This window comes from Cydia pomonella, chromosome 5 (genome assembly GCF_033807575.1).
Source record: "Cydia pomonella isolate Wapato2018A chromosome 5, ilCydPomo1, whole genome shotgun sequence".
Lineage (NCBI taxonomy): Eukaryota > Metazoa > Arthropoda > Insecta > Lepidoptera > Tortricidae > Cydia > Cydia pomonella.
Window position 1 is genome coordinate 9,164,734 of NC_084707.1, and position 23,039 is coordinate 9,187,772.

The 23,039-nt window shown below is 35.6% G+C and overlaps 2 protein-coding genes and 2 long non-coding RNA genes across 5 annotated transcripts in view; 2 read left to right on the plus strand and 2 right to left on the minus strand.

Moving 5' to 3' along the window:
* LOC133517685 (uncharacterized) overlaps positions 1-23,039 on the plus strand; it is a 125,201-nt gene that overhangs the window by 34,753 nt on the left and 67,409 nt on the right. The window lies entirely within an intron of this gene.
* On the plus strand, positions 919-11,141 carry LOC133517678 (uncharacterized). Of its 2 annotated transcripts, none has more exons than XM_061851041.1 (5): positions 919-1,483; positions 1,817-2,017; positions 2,464-2,610; positions 3,054-3,165; positions 8,198-11,141. In XM_061851041.1, the coding sequence occupies exons 1-5, from the start codon at positions 1,334-1,336 to the stop codon at positions 8,620-8,622; spliced, it is 1,035 nt and encodes a 344-aa protein (XP_061707025.1). In that variant the 5' UTR covers positions 919-1,333; the 3' UTR covers positions 8,623-11,141. The 2 variants fall into 2 exon arrangements, with proteins under 2 accessions (XP_061707025.1, XP_061707026.1); XM_061851042.1 differs by lacking the exon at positions 919-1,483 and adding an exon at positions 1,490-1,666.
* Positions 2,774-8,190, minus strand: LOC133517684 (uncharacterized). The gene is made up of 2 exons (XR_009799391.1): positions 6,823-8,190; positions 2,774-5,419 (listed from the first exon to the last, which is right to left on the minus strand). It is a non-coding gene; the product is annotated as an uncharacterized LOC133517684 (long non-coding RNA).
* LOC133517682 (uncharacterized) overlaps positions 11,137-23,039 on the minus strand; it is a 37,152-nt gene continuing 25,249 nt past the window's right edge. The window contains exons 3-5 of the mRNA XM_061851046.1: positions 14,680-14,859; positions 12,874-13,010; positions 11,137-12,017 (exon numbers count right to left, since the gene is read on the minus strand). Of these exons, the coding sequence (XP_061707030.1) occupies positions 11,772-12,017; positions 12,874-13,010; positions 14,680-14,859 (563 nt within the window). The 3' untranslated portion in view covers positions 11,137-11,771. The remainder of the gene's footprint in view (positions 12,018-12,873; positions 13,011-14,679; positions 14,860-23,039) is intronic.

Genomic DNA, 23,039 nt, shown 5'->3' on the forward strand with positions numbered 1-23,039 from the left:
GATAAAAAAAATTGGTAATGACATTTTGACCCTTTGAAGCCTTAAAAAATATCTTCTTAAGATATCGTGAAATGGAAATCGGCTTCATTAATATTTTTTTTATTTACTACTGACTTATAAGTACAAGACACGGTAAAGATCCAACTTCGTTTTAGTACCGAAAAGCGCAAGAGACATGCGATTTACACCAACCAAATAATGACTCAAGTACCTACTTACACTTTGATTAGGTAGTTTAGGGACCTGTGAGTTTGAAAGGGATACCGGTAAATTAAAATCCCATCAAAAACATTTTCATGTAAAATGTTGCCAAGACGAAACCATAAAGCTCACACTGTCAAAAAGTTATCAGAACTTATGTAGAGCCTTGCAACCCACCTTCCATACCTACCATAGTTGTCAAGACAAGTACGGAAGATGGAGGTAAGGAACGAAATCTCCATGTACCTAAAAGTATCATCAAAAAACCTTAAATAGGTGGCGCTACAATACCTAGAGTACTTGAACAAAAAAATCAAATCATAGACAGCGCAATTCACTCCGTCAATAACGCCTAGGTTCTTAGCTACTCTAGCGCTACTCTGGAGAGATTTGGAACTATTATTTATAGCTGACAGCTGGACACTTTTGCAACAGTTCTACCATAAGAGATGTCACTCCTCTTAATTCCACATTCCGTAAAGACAAGTCTTTAGTCTATTACCCAAAAATGCATTTGTGTTTTGTTTACTCTTTGGTGCACATGCGGTATATTTTTGGCACTTTTCGATACTTCTTGTAATGACCACTTGAAATCCTATTATTTACCTATACATTTTTTACAAAACACAACCGCAATTTTACCAGTAAACAGCGCCATCTACAAGATGACGTTGCAATTATAAAGAACCCTGCATGCGACATTGAACTTTTTGCTCCGTGATGTATGTTATGAATTGGAGGTGTGGAATAAAAAAAATGACTGAAGATTATTTATTTATTCAAAAGAACACTTTTCAATAACACATTTACTGAATTAAGTTATTGATAACGTCAAACTGCGCCATCTAGTTGTTTAAGATCGAACTAGTTTGAATTGTTAATTTGTTACTACTTCTAAAATGAGTAAAAGCTGTAGATTTGGTATTGCTACCTATCTTTCGTAGATGGCGCTTTTGTACGTAACTTTTTCACGGTTTTGAAACCAATGAGACAAATATTTACTATTTACCGCCCTAGTGCGAATGTGTGAAAGTAAAAAGCGCTAGTTGCGAGCGCGAAAGCTGTTTTGTTTCTGATTTGTTGTCAGATTAAGGATTAAATTACAAGTATACTAAAAAGACAATTAATCGTAATGGAAGTTACGGTTACACATATGAAAAACCCATTTTCGTTCTTTTTAAAAGAAAAGTGTAATGATAGTGACCGACCACTTCAAGATGAGGACCGGTGTGACCTGCAGACCTATTTGAAGAAACAGTGGTCGGATGTGAACCACGGAAAAGTGAGTACGTTTTTTGTATTGCTCTTGGACATTAAGCGTACTACCTAATTGTTTTCTGTAGTCTACCTACAAGTGTTTAAAACTTGTTTTTTCTTAAGTTTTAGCACTGACAGATTACCTCAATGAGTTTTAGATAAATCCTGATACTACTGAACCTACGATCTCGTCAATCAACAAATCAAGGTTTGGCGGCTTAGCGATATTCATTAAAAACTCCCTTATTTGTCCGAACAATTTGTTTAATAAAATGTGTCTATCCCAGATATCCTATACAATTTTTTCAGTAAGTAAATAGAAAGTTACTAATTTGTCACATTTTTATTTTGTTTCTAGTATGTTGCTGTATGGCACCAGGATAAATGGACCCGTGGTATTGTGCACATGGAATCCCAAGTTTTAATCTGGCTGGTTGACTGTGGGTACTATGTACGACCGGATGAAAGCATGGTCTATGTAAATTTACCCCCGGAGTTTAAGAAACTGCCTACAAAGGTGTTTGAAGCCAGTATTCATGGAGTGGTACCAATTGATAAGGTATGGAAGTATAGTTTACATAGTGGCAGTTTTGCAGTATTGGCCGTCGTAGGCCCCAGGCCATTAGTAAGTACAAGATACCCCTGTTTAATATTGTTGTCATGATTGGCCTGTTGGCCACCCCTAATATCTGGCCTCCCTAGGCCCATGCCCATTGGGCCTTAAGGCAAATCCACCACTAAGTTTACAGTCTTATATAAACTTACCTGCATCATAACTTTTACTTGTGAATAGGTAACTACATAAATAAATTATTATAATTGTTAGACACTCCTTGGATAACGTTATTAAGTGTATCTTGCTCAGTATAAAATGTTTCTTTATAAAACAATAAGAAAACAACTCAAAATATTTCCGTGATCGGTGAAGATGCTAGTTCAAATCCAGCCTGAGGCACTGGAAGCCTTGGTCTTGGGCATGGTATTTAATAAAATTAAAATTTTCAGGCACTGTCAGATGAATGTGAAATTAAGGATGTCATTGCCACCACCTGGAATCATGGATCCATTGAAAAAGGCCAGAACATAATCAATAGAAGCAAAGCTATTTATTTTGTGCCCATAGCCATGTTGTGTACTAAAGGAAATGATGTTGTAAGTGCCAAAAGTTGTCATATGATTCAATCTATTTAAATTGTAAGTAAGAGATATAAAAAAGAATTAAAAAATAAATGAAAAGTAACACTGCTGGCATCCCCAAAGAGGATGAAATGGAAAGGGTAGGCGTTCCAGCAGTGGAACACACATACAAACTAACTAAAATTATAAAAAGTTTATTTGTTTATTTATTTGTTTTGTTAGAAAGTACACCTGAATGTGAAATTAATAAATACTAAGGTTAGAGAGAGAAATTTTATTAAGTATTCCTAAATTAATATCACTTTTTAAATTACTAAAATACACATAAGAGAGAAATCAAAATAGTATTGAAGTTCCAAGCACTCATGGGCCATCTGTTTACCATACCATTAGGTAAGCAGTATGTTCATTCATCACAATTTTGTGGTTTAAAAAAATCAACTTTTCTTTTTTTACAGGTGCTGGGAGACCTGTACGTGGACACTCCTAGCCAAGGCGTGGTTAACTTTATTGACCTCATGGAGCTGTGGCCTGTGCATCTGCAGAAGAACCCAGCGGTGTATATTGAAAGTAAAAGCAATTCCTTTTTATTTTATGAAATTATTAGGTGCTATATGCATTATCAAATAAAATTGGCAATATTAAATAAACAACAATTCCGCGTTTGTGGCTTTTTCACCAAAAGACACAATATGAATAAAATTGGTTACCATTTTTTATTATTTTACATGTTTTACAATGTCCATCTATGCTGTAGCACCAACGCTTAATTGTAAGCAGTTGAATGAAATCAATATCTGGTAAACAACCATTTTTCATGTTTTTTTATAGTTTCCTAATTATAATACTAATGGAAAGTTTTTTTGGACCAACAGTACAAAACGCAACGATAAAAGGCTGTCAGTTTCATAATATGCACTTATTACTTGGCATTGGGCAATCAGGCTAATTCTCACAAATCTACACTAACAGGTTTTGTTTTTCTAATAACTAATAACTGGACAGGGTAACAGTCAACTTCTGGTGAACTATTTTCGGCCCCTGATTGTTTGTCTCTTTCTTTCTTTTTGTCTTTCATTCGTTGATATCTTCTCCTTGATTCTTCTCTGCATTTCTTTCTCTGCTTTCTTTGCTGGGTCGATGTCATCTCTCTTATGGGGACAATTTTTTTTGCGCTTTCTTTTTTTCGTATTTTAGTCTATTCTTCCTTTGATATTCCGCATATAATTATGGGTTGTTTTTAATATTTTGGTACCATAATTTCGCCTGTTCTCTCTTTCTGGTTAAATACGCTTCTTTATTCTCAGCCACATATTGTTTCTCCCCTACTTTTTCTTTCTTTCATTTGTTGATATCTTCTTTTTGATTCGGCTCTCCACTTCTCATTTTGCTTTTTTTGCTGTTCTCTCGCTTTGGTTAAATAAGCTTCTTTATTCTCAGCCACAGATTGTGTCTTCCTTTCTTTTCTTTCTTTTATTTGTCGACATCTGCTTTTTGATTCTACTCTCCACTTTTCTCTTTGCTTTTTTGCTGTTCTTTATTTCGGGTTAAATAAGCTTCTTTATTCTCAGCCACAGATTGTTTCTCTCTTTCTTTTCTTTCTTTCCTTTGTTGATATCTTCTTTTTGATTCTGTTCTCCACTTCTCCCTTTGCTTTTTTTCCTGACGAGGTTTCATGTCAGTTATGAAGAGAGTTTTATTTTGTGCTTTCCCGTTTTCATAATTTGTATTTTGTTTTCTTTGATATTCTGAATATAATTCCGAATTGTTTTTAATGTAATGGTACCTTAGTCTTTCACGTTCCCTCTCTTTGGCTAAAAGTTCTCCTCTGCTCTGAGGTTTACGTTTATCTTTCTTTGGTTGACATCTCTTCCCTTTCTCTCTTAAGTTCTTCCTTTGCAGTTTCTGCTGTCTTGATGACATTTCTTTTGTCGGGGTATTTTTTTCTTGCTCATTGGTCCTTTCAAATTAACTTTAATAATCCAAATTCAATTCTGAATTGTTATTAATACTGTTATTTAGCTTCTCACTTTCTGTCTTTATCGAAAAAACTTCGCAGTTAACTTCCTCTTCATGTTCTCTTAACGTCTCCCTTTGCATTTGATGCTGACAAGATGTTATTTCTTTTGAGGGGACATTTTTGTTTTGCGCTTTTTTCCTTTCATAGCTTCCAATATCACTTAAATTTAATTCCGGATTGTCATTGATTATTTGGGTCCTCACTGTTCATCTTTATGGTGAAAACTTCTTCAGTGTTCTCAGGTCTGAGGTTTTCTTTTTTATCTTTATCTGATTCGTTCCTTTGATTTTTTTGCTGACAAGATATAGTTACTATTGTAGGAATATGTCCTTGAATTGTATTATTTTCATGTTTACTATGGTAATCTGAATTGAATTCCAGATTATCATAAATGTCTTGGTCACTTAGATCCTGACTTTCTGTCTTTATGGTGAAATCTTTGGTATTCAGTAAATTAGGGTTAGGTAGTAGTATAGTTTTATTACATGAATGGGGTAAATGTCACTTTCTCTTTATAACCATAGATTATCTCTCTCTTTTTTTACTCTCTTTCATTCGTTGATTTCTTCGCTTTCTTTCTTCCCTCTATTTCTTCCTCTGCTTTCTTTGCTGGCTAGATGTCATCTCACTTATACTACTTTTGTTATGCACTAGCCTTTTTTCATATTTTAGTCTATTTTTTCTTTGATATTTCTCATGTAAATCTGGGTCGTTTTTAATATTTTGATACCATATTTTCGCCTTCTCTCTCTTTTTGGCTAAATATTCTTCTTTATTCCCAGGTTTAAGTTTAGTCATACTCAACTGAAACATTAATAATGTATTAAGTAAATAGAATTAATCTGAGTAGTAAGTTGATATAGTAGCAGTCATTAAATGTTTGGTCCAAAACACAACTATTATAACTAGGTATTCGTTGTGTTTATGACTAATTAGGATTTCCGTTTATAATGGGGTTGGTTGGTCGAAACCTTTTACAGATGGCGCTAATGGCGGATGGCGTTCGCCTGTCAATCCCACAAATATCAAAATCAATCCTCACAGTGGTATCAAATTCTTGTTTATTTTGTTTTAAATTTATGATCCAGATGCCCCTTCAAGCCAGATCACATAGAACAAAATTATAAACAGCTTGCCCACCTATAATGGCGCCATCTATAAAAAACCTTTGCCACCGTTGCGTTACCAACTCCATTTTGTGATCATAATCTTACGAGTAATCAGCAGTTTTAAGAACACCAGTACATTGTTTATGTTAACTAATTTAAAACTAAAACAAATAAATCGAACTTATGCTAACAGTTAAGAATTCATTTGTATATAGTTTTCTGTATTAAAAAAAAGACACCATAGACGAAATAAACCATCACTAAAATATTAGAAAAATCGAGACCGCAGTTATTTTTCACAATTTTCAGACACATTTTCGATTTTTAAATCCGAAAGAACTATAAAGAGTACGTAAGTTGACCGTGACGTCACTGTTTTGTTTTCTGGAGAATCGTTTTGACAGTTCGAAAAAAGAAACTGATTTGAGTAACCAATCAATTACCCTCTATTGTGCCTTATATTTGGAGATTTTACGTTACTGACTAGATGAAAATATAACCAAATCATAATAAATTGAAAACCTCATCATTTTCTAAGTCGGATAAAAAAAGTACGAGTAAAGTCTAATGGCTGTTAGTCAAATATGACTAACAGCCATTAGTGAAATACAAGATTTATAAATTAATATGTGGTTCACCTGTTTTTTACTTATTTATGGACTATTGTCTTTTTCAAACTCGATTACCCACTGAAAACCCTTTCCTTCAACAGAACAAGTTATTGTTACAATCCGCATAAAAGTCAAGTTTGAGGCTCATTGCGCGTCAGAATCAGTCAGGGACACAGAGACAGGTAGGTATAATAGGTATCTACCTAGACTTGTTAGTCCTGTAGTAATTAGTTAGTTATAAGCGACAGGTAACAATGCATTTAGTTAATTAACTATTATATACCTTATGCAAGTACATCAATAAAAATAACATCATATGATTCAACCTCACTGGGTCGTTCGACGCATGAAAACAATGTCAGTTGCCTGGCAACGTCATACTTTCGACTCCTCGACCGCGTTAAGTGAATGACGCAATGTGATTTAACCGATACGATCTTTAACAAAATAACTAAAACAGAAACAATAAACGTGTACTTATACGTACTCTATTAAAACTCCCGTTCGCATAAGATTTATTTTGTGTTTGTTTATTATCGACGGCACAAATGGCACAATGGTGAAGCGTAACTCCTAGCAGTGTCAGCTGGCGACTAAAGTAAAGATCAGTGTTGCCAGGTGAGCGGAAGAGAATTATCGAATTTGAGTGTCAAAATTATCGTACCGATGAAAAAGTTATCGTACGCCTATCAAAAAGGCACTACTACCGTAAAATTTCATGCAAAATAAGCCTACATTCCCATATATAATCAAAGAAAACGCAAATTTCAGGCGGGGTTAGGCAAGCAGGACGGAATAGCGCTTTACCCGGTGCGGTGATAAAAATATGGAAGCAAACAAAACTCATTTTAAAGAGAGACATACCGTGAATCTCTATCTGGTTTTAATCTACACGAAGTTTTACAACGAATTCTTGCTGAGTTCATTGCGCGGTTCAAACCGCGGTTAATGCAGATACATGTGACCTTTTAAAATGTTTCGTTAGAATAAAACGCAAACGAAATATTATAATGATTGCAACTTAACTTGCTTATTGTTATTTTACGCTATGCTGTTATGTGTGTATACCTAACAGCAAGTTCTAATGGTACCTAATTTACGCAGTAGCCGATTTTGACATGAATTAAATCTTATATTTGTACTTCAAGTAGGTAGACATCTTCTATAGAATCTACTTATAGTCGGTGTACCTACCGTCGCAAAGCAGATATTCAAATAACCTAAAACCTGCATTAAATAAAACCAGCCTTTTCGCTTTATTAGTAGGCTACAGGTACACCACAAAGGCTGGGAAATAGGAAACTGCCGGCCAAGTCCGATATAAAGATATCCATTTTATTTTATTTCACTCCGCTGTTTAAGTAGGTACTTACCTATTTATAAGTTCTAAGCGTAGGCAACCCTAGCGTTATGCCGTTGCGCGCGGTGTGGGGAGCGAGCGCATTCCATTGTATTTTTGTGTAGGTATCAAAACTGTAGGTGTTGGCATTAACTTTGAGAGATAAGTATCTATTCCTAAGAATTATTATATAAACCCTGTATACTGTTAATCTGTGATAGACGAGTAGGTATTATTGTCATTTCAAAGAAAAAACACCCACTCTGATTGTTTTTGCCAACCAACAAAGCAATAGGTGAAGTTAAATGGTGCTCGAAGTCGAGTCTCACTCATAATAGTCATAATACATTTTCTGAGTTGAAGCAGGAGATAACAGTATTGTGTGTTAATTGATATAGAGCATGCATTCCTAATTAGTTCAAATACGTTAATATTAGATTATAAGAGAACTTGGTAATTATGAGTTCTGTGTATATATAAGTACTAATTTTTTATTCACTCGTCCAATTTATTTGTCTTCCAGATATTACCACGTTTTATTCGAGCCGGCGTAAACACCACGCATGCACCCTCAAGCCGGTCATGCCGAGAGAACTACCAGAGGTGACTCCCACCACCATCACTATCAACCAATACGAAGCCATAGCCAAAGACGCCCCGCAGCTCGAACTTGCCGACACCTCCAGCTCAGATGATTGCAGTACCGTCGTCACCAACCACCAGGGTAATCATCTCACGGCAGACGAGATTGAAGAGTACTCGAAGATGTATATCAAAATTAATGGCATACAGTATAACGTTTTGAATATAATACTTAACAAGTGCCACGATTTGAGCATGTGTGAAAGGTATAAAGATAGAAAGTCTGTCGGCAGGGCGACTACGCGTCATTCTACATTTTGTGGCTATGAACGCCGATATTTGGATGATTTCGAACAGTTTGCTTAGAAAGTACTTGCAGGCGCTTTCGTAAGCATACCTCAAGCTTCCGACTGAAGTGCTACTACAACTATTTAAGCAGACTGCTTATCCATTGGTAGGACTTGGACGTAATTAATTGTTTTTTTTTTTAACGCTAGTGATTTAAAAAATCCGCCTCCTTGCCAGTGTTACACTATACTGCTATTGAGATACTGCCCTTTGTATAAATGTATTAAATAAACTTGTGCGTACTATTAGAAGGAATATGTAATATATGTAGTTGCACATTATTGAAACATACATATTCGGAGGCTCCTAACTAAATGGCGCTGGCGCTGTTGTAAGATAAACTATAATAATTTCGACCTACAATCCTTTACAGATTGCCCGCTGGATTTCATTTAAACACTGTTATTTAGTTATTAGGGGTCATCCTTAGATATATGTCAATAGCCACTAGGTATCGCGAGTCGGGCAATCGATAATTATTGGGACAACTATTTCGAGTACACTTATATACTCTACTCCATCGCATTCACCATCTTTGATTATGCGGCTGCCATTTTGTCAAGGAATTATACTTTCAATCCAATAATTGGGTAATAATTATGTAAGTTTTGCGGTGCTGTGATTTGTTATATGCTTGCAGCGACATTTAGTGATGTTTTTGTTTTTAAGGCGCGTGGGATAGTTTATTTTTGGTTTTGGTTAATACATTTATAAGTAAATGTGTCGTTGTCAAGCAAAAAGTCCCACGTTGTCGCTTGCCATAAGGTTGACAGCGCTTTGACAGTTTCTTTGTATAAAGACACAAGCAAATCTTCCTTATGGTAAGCGACAATGTGGGACCTTTGACTACGACATAAATAGGTACCTAGGTTCATAATATATCAGTAGATATATTACTGGATGCCTTACACTAACTCTTTTGCCATTTACATGTCATGTTACTAAGTATATAAGTTATTTGTTTACTGAGCTTATCAAGCTACTTTTTCATCTTAACATAGTTATTCTTAAGTTAATTTGAAAGCTGGATTTTTATTTACACTGCATAACAATGAAGCATTTGTTAAGATTGAGAGGGTAGTTTAAGAATGTTATTATCGTAAGCTACTTCATATGTAACTTTTTTTCTTATGCTAAATTAATGGACGGATAACCTATTTGGAGGTTTTCTGCTGTACTGATTTAGATTCTACGTAATTGAAAGCAGGGTATTAGTGTTGTAAGATATCAAATAGTATAAGGCTATTTAATGACACTTACGCATTGCAATAGTTTAACAGGTTACAATTAGAAATGAGTGATGTTGATAACGAGACGTTTATAGTTTTGTTCAATAAGTATTTTTAAGTTATTTTTTTGTTTTTGTTTTGTGAGCATATTAGTCATATCATAGTTTAGTTCAATGTTATATATAATAATTGTTTAAGCTTGCCTCTTTACCTGATTACTGTAGATGCTGTTAAAATATGTTATATGCAAATACGCGTTTATGAATAACTTGTGTAGTGAAACAATCGTCTCAAGTGTAGTTTGAATTTTATAATGTTTTTTTTTCGTCTGGGACCCTAATCTGTTAAACAAAAGATATTTGTTTCCTTTATGCAGTGAGTACTTCAGCCACTGCTAATTACGCCGTTAGAAGTAAACGGGATCAAGACCTTTTAAAAAAATACCGTCCTTTTTATATGCTTCAAATTAATGAAACAGCCCATTCAACAGAACTTGTTATCTTTAAAAATAATGCCCTGTTGTTTTTGGCAGCCACGTGGCTGATTGTTCTTCGAATAAGCTGTTGCATAGGTTTGAACCTTGATGCTTTTTAAAGACAATGTTGCTTTGCACGTGCCGAGAAAACGGGAGCTGACCACTCTGCATAAGAGAAGCAAAAGTTAACAGGTTAGGGCCCGTGCCGAATAAATCATTTCATAAAATTCATACTACGGTTGTGGCATTAGACGTGTAGGTATACCTGTCTCCACAACATATACCTCTATGTTACTTTAAAAACAATTGTTTTTATCGAGAGTTACCTTTTTAAGTTTGAGAGTAATATACTTTTTGTTCTTTACATACTATCCTTATGTTTCGAATATGTTTAAATAAGGCGAGGTATAATTATGCTAATTGGTGGGGTTTTCAGGGCAAAATTATCTATCTGCACCTTAACACCAGTAGGAGTTACTTTTAAGTTAAATTGAGTACCTACCTATAGTGTTGCCAAATTAGATAATATTCGCTCTTGGAGTATGGCCCATAAACCACCACCAGCCTGCTTGATCATACCAGTGTTGGCCGAAACGTTAATTGACTATTATCCATTATAAATTGAACCGTAATAGACTGTTACAGTTTACGGTCGGTATTCACCAAGTATTAACGTTCGGCCAATATTGGTCCATACCTCTTCAATATATGACAGTAAATAATACTCAATATGAAAACAGAAACCTACCACTGTCTCAACTATACTAAAAGTATTTTGTTTTTTATTAAACTAGAAATGTAAAATGACAAAGTAATAAAACAAGTCAATTAATTTTCTTAATTTTATTTTATATACAAATAAAAATTTGTCCCTAAGGTGATACACTAAATTCAACTTATGTGATACTTAAATTAAATTTACTGTACAAACAAAATATTGTACGATGTACAACAGGCAGTGTTGCTGGGAGTTTTCGATGTCATACTGTATGGCAAGTCGGACAGTGTAAACGGGTCTTACTTATCTTAAAAAGTTTTGTACCACACGGACAAACAGGAATTTATTTTTGCATGTAGTTTGGCTGATCTCATTTCAAACATAGAGAGAATCACACTGTCTTTGCCTTACGCTAGTACTAGCTCGCTAAAGAAAGGGAATTTACTGACAAATTGGATTTGCCTGAATATATTTATAATGTCAATGGTATTTTATTGCTATATGACACCTTAGTTTCACCATAGGTAACTGCGGACATAACGAACCCGACAACAATGGTTAGAGTGGGTTGAATCACAGTTATTATACATTTTGAGATAGTTGGATTTAAGTAGTGGTAAAGTTGCGTTTGACCCTAAAAAAATTATATGTGGCTAGTGTGTTGATCACAGTAACATTAGGGATTATGGTAACAATTAGATTGTTCTGATTTAAATAACTAAATATTAGTTAGAAGGCGGTTTGATCACAGACGGAGCCCAGGGTTGGTGCTGGCGACGTAGTTGAGGAGCTCCTCGGAGTCCTCGCAGACGACGGGCTTCTCGTGGTAGCAGGCGACGTCGTGCCACGCGATGCCGTCGTTGTACACGTTGTTGAGCACGGACAGGCACGACTCGGCGGTCTGGTTGATGTCGAACTCTGCGTTGTCGGGCTGCGGCCGCTTCTTGTGCCCGGTCTGCGACCACGGGTTGTAGCCCCAGCCGTTGGGAATCTGTAACAGAAATGAGAGCGATATAAATATAAAATTCAAATATATATTATGGAAGTATAAACGCGTTGTCTCCACTATGGTATAAGAATTATTCGTCAGCATATTTTGGGCCACATGATTTTACCAATTATATACAGGCACCTGGTGCAAAATATTCACACCGTGCAGCAAAACCATGTTTATCGAATTTTACTATCTATCTATGGATAACACTTCCATAAAGCTAACATCGATCACTAGTTCAAAATAGTTCAATTCTATATCATATAATAAGAAATTCGAATTACTGAGCGGATCTGACGCTCTTTTCACGAGCCGTGACAAAAAAGGGGCAACGTTGGGTAGAGTATTTACTTATTACAGACGGCTTCTGATCAGTCAGGTTAGAATATTTAGGTCCTTATCTAGAGAGACCCCACATGTTCCTAGCGTTTCCTAAGGGGGCCCACTGGTTACCAGTTCGCGGGACGATATCGGCCTGTCCGTTATTCGCAATTGTCAGCTTTTGCGAATAACTGACAGGGCGAAGGCTGTTGCTCGACGTAACGTTGGCGCAGCTGCGCATTGAGACAATTTTTCATAGCGCTGACTAGACGCCGACGCTTAAACGACACTATTGTGGGGTCTCTCTTATATTAAGGCCACCTACACTAGCGTCTCCCGGGCGTCGGTGTCTAGTCAACTCTATGGCTGCTCGACGCAACGTTGGCGCACCTGCGCAGCGACGCTATTTTCCATAGCGCTGACTAGACGCCGACGCTCAAGACGCTAGGGGAATGGGGGCAAGACGCTAAAGGGGGGCTGTGGGGAATATTGTTTAAATTATTTCCTAGGACTTAAATTAGGTGGCACTTACTCTGTTGGTGGGCGTGATCTTTTCGCGGTTAGCGGACCAGAACCAGCCGAAGATGTTCTTGGGCTCGAGGTCCTTACGCCCGTCGCAGCCCTTGAAGTCGCAGAGACGACCAGAGGTCCAAATGTAGGGCACGTCATCTGCAAGGAGGTAAACCGGTTACATATAATATATTCGTTCAATTAGGTATTTAATACATTCGTGTTATGGCACAGTTGAGCTCATATCAGGAAAATTTTATTCACACCACCAGCTCAAGCCGAAAAAACTAGGGTCAAAATATTTTTTAATGCCTAATAAAAATTGTGTACAAATTTTGTATCGAGAGACAAATTACTTAACCCTTTTCCAGGCCGCGCCAATCTACAAGGTTTTTCAAAAAACGCCAAATATATTCCAATTAATCCAGCTTTGATTATTCATTTGAAGACAAGTGACATTTCCTGAAAGTGTAATCTAATTTGAACCTTAAATCGGAATGCTAAAGTTGAAATTCTAATGGCGCGTATGTGGTCGATAAATCTAACTATGCCTGGGAAAGGGTTAAAGGATAACATTTCATTACTTTTTACATTCATTCAGAATAATTATTAAGTTTTCTATAATTAGTCTATCGTCGCTGCAGCAAAGTTTTCACGAGAAGTATATTATTTATGCCGATATTTAAAAAACCATGGGATGTATCAGAACAAAAGTCCTTATATTTTATTAGAAAAAAATAAATACAGGAAGAGCATTGGTTAGTGGTAAACAACAAGAAACTTTTGGAGTTCAAGTATTTTAAATAAATATTACTGTAATTTATTTCATTTTATAAATTATGCTAATAAATCTTTGAGGCAAAATGGCAACGGAGTGGTAATAATAACAGACCTTATCTATAGTAAAACAGTTGAATTAAGGAAAAATAAAGAATTGTATTAAATGTTATATATAATATTGTAAGTTTATTCCAAGTATTCAATTTGAAAATGAGTGTAATTTTCTAATAAGTTACCTGATATTTTTGCGTTAGAAATTGATTTCAATTTGTAAAGGGACAAGTTTTTAGGCATTAAAAAGTATTTTGGCCCATGAAATGGATTGTGACAGCCAAATATATCGTAACACACGGTTGGTGTTGGTACCGTAGAACTAAAGATGTGTTACGATATATTTTGCCATTTTGGCCGTCAATATCTATTAGATACTATACTGACTGAACCTCTGTAATAGTTCTATGTGACGTATATTTATTTATTTATTTAAACTTTGTGCAGAGAACACAAAAAAAAAAAATACAAATGACGAATTTAATGCCTAAAGGCATTCTCTACCAGTCAACCATAGGGCCAAACTGAGACGTAAGGAATAAAGAAGAAAACAAAGAAAATGTAATTTACTGAAGTATTTAGTTTAAGGAAAACTCTATTATCCTCATGTATTCGGGGCATGATTCGGTCAATCACAGCCAATAGTTATGTGATTATACAGTGGTGTTTATTCGAGGCTTTAATAGTTCAATAAATAGTAAAATAAATAAATATTACAGGAAATTATCCCACAAATTGACTAAGTCTCACAGTAAGTGAATAAGGCTTGTGTTTTGGGTACTTAGACAACGATATATGACATGTATATAAGTACTTAAATACAAAGAATACATCCATGACTCATTAACAAATAGCTGTGCTCGTCACACAAATAAAAGCCCTTACCAGGATTTGAACCCGGGACCATCGGCTTCATAGGCAGGGTCACCTACTAGGCCAGCTAGGTCGTGAGTTTGTTTGTATTTATTAATAACTGCTATTTAAAAACTGAACTTACTCTGCTGAATAAGTTTAAAGATCAGGTTGTTCTCCTCCTGCGTCTCCAGGGAAACAAGGTCCATGCAGTACTCGCGACAGAGGTTGCGGCCATCCAGCCAGTCCATCTTCTTGTTGGCGAGCGCGGGCACGTGCCCGCTGTAGAAGTAGTTGTGCCCTCGGTAGAAGAATTCCTTTGGTCCTGAAGAAATAGGAGGTCATCGTAAACATTTGTGTTACGAAGAAGTTCGACAGTGGATAGAGTAATTTACTCCGCTTCATTTACCTACGCCCCCGTTAAAACTTTTGACATAGAAAAATATTTTTTCACCACAACAGCTGGTAAAGGCTCTATTGATACTTCAAAAACTGACGTTTGCATTTTATCCACAAGAGTGGCAAAGTAATTAGATGCAAATATTGAATTGCTACCTCATTTTGACTGGTGGCTGGCAATATTTAATAGAATATTTTTTCCAAATTGAAGTTATATGGAAATATAGCGCATTATTGACAACCCACAATAAGTACCCTTTTGTTTAAGAATGGCATTATTAGATCTTAATATTGCCAGTAGGTAGGTACTAGCTATCTATTTACCGAATATTGCATTTGAATTACAAGTCACGATAAGACACTTAAAATAACATAAAATCGAATTGTCAATTTTATTAGATGTTCAGAATATAATTGCATTTATTGGCCATTGAGTTGTAAGAACGTGCATAGTACGAGTATTCTGTCCTGTATTGGAATAACTATAAAATCTCCTCAACATGAGCCTTTCTTACCAATGGCCCTTATAAGTGCGTCCTTATGTCCCGTACTTATAATAATAAATAAACACAGTCGCGAGGTCGTATGTTCTAACCTCACGTAATATACAGGCGTAAATGAATATATAGTGAATAATAATTTACATCCATCCGCCGAGCTAACACGAGTATGCGACCCTCGACATGGGTCGTGTACCCCAAATTGCGACACCACGGAATCTGCGATCACGGTCGTGACATTGCTCCTGGGTTGGAACATGCCAAATAAGAGTTAATTGTCTATTGTCAATGTAGGGGTTGCGTAACTTGGGCATAACTTTGAACCATCAAACCTGGCTGGTTATATGATGGCTGTGTTTAAAGGCCTGTGCAGACCGGATGCGTGTGCGTAAATGTGCACGTGCACATGCGCTGTATAATATCTTATAACTTTAAACGAGTAATTCTTGTGTATAGATATAGAAATAGAAATACATTTATTCTAAAAACCTTCTACATACAGCGCCACTTCTGTTACAAAAAAAGAACTTATTCACTAAACACTTAAAACTAAAAAAAATAGATAGCACACAGCAAAACAAGAGGAGTGACACAAAAATAAATATATATTGGCGCTGCTATAGTGGCTACAAAGGAACACCACTCAGCATATGCTTTGGTAATAAATAACACAGCGCTGGTCTTCCCCGGAGCCCTGGGCCGGAGGAAGCTTTAACTAAATACCTAACGGTAGTGACGAGCATGAACAATATTGGATTGATTGAAAAACAGATATAGACGAAAACAGTTGAAAATAAGAAAACACTTACAATAAAAATTTAAAAACGGTTGTAGGCAGTTTCATATTTATTAGCTTATATGTTACGATGGTAAGGATATATATTTATAGACATTATATTTGTATATTATGAAAAACAAATAAGTATATATACCATTTAAGAAGTTGAGAAATATTATTTAAATTAGAACAAATTACATTGATATATCTGAAGATAAAAGAAGATGACAATAGTAGGTATAATGTTTGGGTAAATGCGTAAAAACTTTAAGCCTGGCGATTTGGGTAATCCATGGTAGGCGACGAACACGGACACACCCGAAATATATAAATGTATATATGTATATACATTTATATATTTCGGGGATCTCGAAAACAGCTCTAACGATTTCGATGAAATTTGCTATATGGGAGTTTTCGGGGGCAAAAATACCGATGGGGATAAAATTATCTATGGGGAAAACGCACATTTTTGAGGTTTTATATATTTTCCGAGCAAACTCGGTCTTCCAGATTACAGTCCTTATGAGAGACAGCAGACCGCTTTCGTGACGTGTGCATTCACGGCACGGCACAAACATTTTTGCGCACGCGCACGGGCGTACGTCTACGTACTGGCAGCCGGTGTGCTCTTGCCTTAAGACAGTATATTTCGTTGCGCACAAACTAGATTGATATTACCAAGATCAGCTTCAAGTTAGTGTTAGTCTTTGTCCCAGAAATTACGGAAGTATAGGTACCAAAGTACTTCCATCAGAAACTAAGCAAGGACGTGAAAAAATAATAAATTTATACACTAAACAAAACAAAAACCTAGATGATGCTTTTCTCAAGGTGCATCACTTGGCCTTTAGGCATTACATTTGCATTAGACGTCTATATGGAATGTGTATACAAATGACTTGTTTTTGTATGTACCTAAACACAAAATATTACGTAAGGTCATTCAGTAAATACATGAAACATGAATTTTATAATATCTTATTCGATCGTGCGTAGTGACGTTTTAGGGTCATAGGAGTGTACATGAAACGGTTGTTAGACGATAGGTACCTTCTAAGTATGACGAGCAATCTTCGACCATAAACCGAATTTTGGCAGGAACGTAGTTAATTAAATTAAAGTTCAAATATGAAAAAAACCGGCTTAGAAAATAAGAAGTTGAAGTTCTCTGTTCGGGGTAAACAAAAATCCCGACACTTTGTTCCTTTTATATTTATATTTTTAATAATTATCACGTCGATGTCTGTTTGCGTTTGAAAGTTTAATATGATTGAATGACTGATTGATTTGCTTCATAGTTATTTCATAAGTGAGGCTCTATAGCATACGTACGTGGTGTAGCGGCAGATGCGCCGGTCACGCGGTGCCAACACGGCCAACTAGGCCAAGGAGCCGCGGGCGATAATGTACATCGAATTGTTATTTACTAACAATACAATGCCCCCGAGGCGGCCGTCGTCACTACGATAATTTGCCGAAATGTCGACGGACAATAATAAAGTGCGTTTATAATCTTTTGATATGAGAGCACGTTTATATAAAACATTAATTAGGCAACTTGCTATTCTCACAGACTGTAATGAAGATCTGGCTCAGATTAAAAGGCCTAGCCAAGATGCCAATCGTTTGCGCCGTATGGAATAGGGAACGAAACGGTAAACTCTCTCTATCATTCTTCCACATTTGTGTGACAGAGAAATATTAGCGTTTCGTTTGCTATGGCGCAAACGATTGGCATCTTGACTAGGCACCCGGATCAGAAGGATCAGCTGGATGATTGTATGGGTAGTCAAAACCCACATAGACTTGAATTAGCGCTGTAGTTCGCCGCAGGTCTCCACGGAAGACTAGCGTCAAGATACCTGAAAGGTAACTTGACATCAAGCTGAGGGGAGACCTTTTCAGTGACGTTTATACTTTTTACTAATAAATGTGTTTCATTAGATTTAAGCAATATTGTAAGCGTCCTGGATAAATTTATTTTCTTTCTTTCTTTCTAATTGGGCAAATGACTTGATAAGTATTATTGCGAACAGAAAATCTTTCATTTGAAACATTTAAGTTCCATTAGGTAAAAGGGCAGTAACTAAACTCACAATATGAATAAATAAATTCTACTTATCTTTATTATCAATACTTTTACTACTCTGGTCTGGATGAATTTTCGTGGATTCATGCATCCAAAAATCGTAATCTCAAGATGATCATAATCTCACATTTAATGACGGATATTTTCTGATTTATTTATTTTGCGTAATAATGATACAATCGAACGTACTAAAGTTAATTGCTTACATTGAATTGCACAAATATTAACGTGTAGTGATTGCCGAGGGAATGTGTTAAGACTTTAAAGAGTCGCACGCAGACAATTATAGCGGGACCTTGCGCGGTGACAGACAGACAGATGTGCGATTGTTCGTCTATCGAGCACGCAACTCCGGTGCTATAAACCTATCTTATTGTTTTCACACACGAGTACGTCGTTAATGCGTTCCATTATTCAAGTAGCCGCATACCAAAACGACTGAGTCCTAGAAGTCTATGACGACGCATTTACATTCATGTTTACGTCGCGCATCATCGTAAAATATTAGCATTTAGCAATGATCGCGCCGCTTATAGGTTTAAGCTTTAGTATAGAGAGGCAAGATGTAATAAGTTGTATGTTAGCAATATTGAGAGGCTGGGATATTTGGACGAAGGCTAGATTGCGAAACAGAGGGTCTCGTGACTGTATTGTACGGTTTAGTTTGTGTATCGATCGTCGAGATAAGTTGCTCTTGCATCAAAAGACGTGCTGTGTGCTCATCAATAGACATAATCCGAGTCACGCCCCGAGGCGATAGTAAGTCATAAAATAACCAAGAACAAATGGACTTGATTCAAGATTGACATCATAAATTCATTCAATTGTCTTAGTCAGTAATATTTTAATCGGTTACATTGTTGGTAAAATAAATGTTATGATACGATGCGACGTGGTGCTATAAATTCCATAAAGCCTATAAAGTGTGGTCCTTTAAATCAAACCTTAAGGAATACTATCTTTCCCTTCCATAGTTTTTTATTATTATTTTTATTTGTATGTCTTTCCCATCACGGAACAATGGTGTTCCGGACCTTTGGGAGGCGTGCGCAGAGCCGAAGCCAACACGTAGAGCCCCTTTTGACACTTTAATGAAATGTTAGGGGTACACCTAGCGGATGTTGCCCTTGCCCGTGTCAGGGACGCACGCAGAGGCAGCACCCGCCAGGGTGTAAGTACTATTTGAGAGTTGATGGAATCTAAAATGAATTAAATTTATTTTTATTATTAATGACAATGTTGTTTCTTTATTTAATAAATATGTGTTATGTATGTACTTATGCCCATGTATGTTTATGGTTAGACGTATTTAAGTATGTTTATTCATATTAATGTCTTGTGTTGTTTGGTTATATTCTATTCTACTATTAATTATTATTAATATTTTGTTGTTTTTCTTTGTGCCACCTACCGTATATGCTAATTTTATTGTCTCCGATACCCAAAGGTTGTCTGGAAGAGATCGCTCTTAAGCGATAAGAGGCTGTCAATACCTAAAGCGCGCACACTGTCTATTTGTATCGGAGTAAATGAGATAGCACTGTCGCATGTTATTGGGCCTGGGCAAGGGAATAATAAGAAAAATATTTATATAAAAAAAAGTGGATTATTAGTGTAATATTTTACTCAACAGCGGTTTAGATATAAATGTTTTGAAATTGTGATTTCAATTGCAGACCCATAAGTCAAAACAATAAAGACATAAAACCGTTTAATTGTGATTTTAAGACCAATCTTTGCAATTATTTTCTATCGAGCAGATTTCGTTCAATCATGTATCGAGTACAACCACGGCCTTTGAAATATAATTAATATGAACATATATTTTTCTTACTTGACTAAAACAAATAGTCTTTCTTAAAAAACTATTTAAGTAACATCAATTTCAAGGACATTGGGTGTTGACAGCCTCATAAGACCGCCTGTTGTTACCTCTATGAAATTCTCTTTATTTGTTTCTGTACATTTATTGTCAACTATGTGAGGTGTTCAATAAAGAGTATTGTATCGTATAAAGTTTATGAAAGCGCAAAAAACTACGAGTATTCAAATTTGTGTGTTTTTGTGTTCAAATATCTGCGCACATCTACATAATTATAAAAGCTTTGGTCATTCGACGACCGATTGATTGCCGTCAGAATTTAATCATTGACGAAATAATCCCTAAATCGATATCACCTTAGCAATAATAGCCCATCTGAAGGCTACCAATGCAATTAAAAAACATTTTTCCTTTTAATTATCAGAATATTTCAACATGATTTTAAAGACTCGTCAAGGGCCTGTAAAGACCAATTTCAAAAGACGTAAGTATGTATCAGCAAAGAACTGTAAATAAATAAATTGCAATGATATGTATGTAGGCAATTAGTTGCTGATTGAAAACAAAATGGAAGTAACCCTTGCAATTTGATTACTAAATTGTCTTAACGCCGTTATCGTCTTACGAATGGGTAATAAAAAGAGACGGCTTTATGAATATTGAGGTGTCGAGGACGCCGCAAAGTCATGTGTCCCGTGACTGGCCGGCCCTGAGCCAAAACTCTACCGCGCTTATTTATCAGACTTAATATAAATTAATGAGAAGCTATTAAACGAACAGAAGCTAAGTAATGACGCTTCGCTGCTAAGGCGGAATTGCAAAATATTCAGGTTTCGCTTCGTTGCTGAAGTGCTAATAATATTATTAACTGTAAGGCCCACCCCACGATTTACTCATCATATTATAGGTGTCTAATCTAAGCTGGCTCTATAATAGATGTTACTCCCAAATATTAGCTCTCCCTACGTAAAAATAGTTATTTTGTTAAAGGGTGCAAAGTTATTGTCTAACTACTCCTTTCTCAATATTAACACCCCAGCAAACAAAAGATTTCAAAATTAAACTACGAGCGTAGCGAGTGGGCCGAAAAGAGAAATATTGCGAGGAGGGTTGCGAGGGTTTTAAGGCACGAGGTCGAAAAGTAGATTTTAAGCAAGATGGGCCCTTAGAAAAAGGTTTAAAATGTTAAAATGCTTTTATAATACTTTCATTTTTTTTTCATATAACAGCAGCTATGAAAAATTGTTTATTAGTTGAGAAGTCATAAATAGTAGGTGACAGATTTAAAGTACCGAATAAAGAAAACTAGTAAAAAAGCAGGCGAGGAACGCGGTGTTGTATAGAGGTTGTCCGTTTTGAATATTTACTAGTCTCTGATTATAATAATTAAATTCACATTATGTGTTTGCTCTGCAAAAACTGACAGTGTTGGCGAATATGGATGCTTTAACGATGAGACGATGCCGGAAGGTTAGTGTTATTTACTCGTAAAAATATTTACACTGAAAAAATATGATCTCTTGAGCACACATTAAAGTGATTTCCATTAAAATTAACTGGAAAATTAATATGTGTTAATTATGTGGGAAAAACAGTTTCAACATTTCTAAGTATTGAAAAAACTAAAAAAATAAACGTATTTTAGCTACTCAAAACAGTAAAATTGTAGATTTTTTTCTCAATGTAAAACTTAAGAGCGAAGTATACCACACACAAGACCATCCATACAAAAAGAGAAAACGTTTTTCCACTTCTAAATATTTTCCATTCTCCATGATTTTTTAGTATGTTATTGACACAATGAAAAAATAGGTTTATGGGTTTTCCATATTTTTTTTAAATTTGCATAACAAAAAAATGTTTTTCAAAAAAGCGAAACTTATAAACCTAGAATATATTATGATGAAGCGATCGACATCAAAATCAAAATATTTTTTTAAAGATTTACTTAGCGGAAACCGTTATCTCCCGAAATGGAATTTCATAGAAAAATTTCCGTTACTTCGTTAGATTTAAAAAGCTATTCTTCTCTCTTAAATGTTTAACTTCTGCGAGGACATCTTAAGAGTACATTTGTTCATGAGAGCCTGCGACCTAGGAGTACGCCTCACCTCACATTAGGTCAAGAATACATCTCTGAGGATAGCAGCCGATGTATGGGTATATAATATGCAAATACAACTGTATACATAAGCTAAGCCGGCCAGCTTTATACAGCCACAAGTGTTTGCTATGTCTACAAAAGTTATATCATAATTTTGTCATTTACTCATTATCCATTAGTTTGTAAAGTTAGATGTTTACAAAGTTGCAAGTTACCAAAAATCCCGTATTGCTCAACGCTATAGAATGACTAATGATGTTACCTTATCACGTTATCGTCAAGGAACTGCGACTTGCACAAGACTTACAAAATATGATATTTTTTTCATCACACTTGCTAGAAAGAGATCTTATTTCATGCAGGTATACTGAAAGAAAAAGGCATGTATTGTTCTCACGAGAGTTATGGATTGTGACAAAAAAGCTATAACTCCCTCGGGAGTTTAAGCTTTTTTTTATTGTGTCACTAATTCATTTGAATAAAGTAGGTATAAATTCGTTTTACTTTTAAAATACTGACGTTTATAATTTATTTTTATGTTTTATCTTAAAAAACTTTTAAATTGATTCATTTAATATCCATTTAAAGTATTTCAACAGAATTTTCAATAGTGGCTGAATGCCGGATATGTCTGTTGGTCTGTTCCTTCGATGCCTAACCTGTCAAAGAATGAAAATATTGCGTACGAATGTTTGAAATGTATTTAAGAATTAAATAAGAATCGGAAAACGAAATCGTCAGCGAAATCGTTAGAGCCGTTTCCGAGATCACAGAAATATATATACATATATATATACAAGAATTGCTCGT

Bases quoted from the DNA above. Each gene is read 5' to 3' on its own strand.
- LOC133517678 (XM_061851041.1), top strand. From the start codon at position 1,334: ATGGAAGTTACGGTTACACATATGAAAAACCCATTTTCGTTCTTTTTA. The intron at 1,484-1,816 runs GTGAGTACGTTT...TTTTGTTTCTAG, and splicing joins CGGATGTGAACCACGGAAAA to TATGTTGCTGTATGGCACCA. The intron at 2,611-3,053 runs GTAAGTGCCAAA...CTTTTTTTACAG, and splicing joins GTACTAAAGGAAATGATGTT to GTGCTGGGAGACCTGTACGT.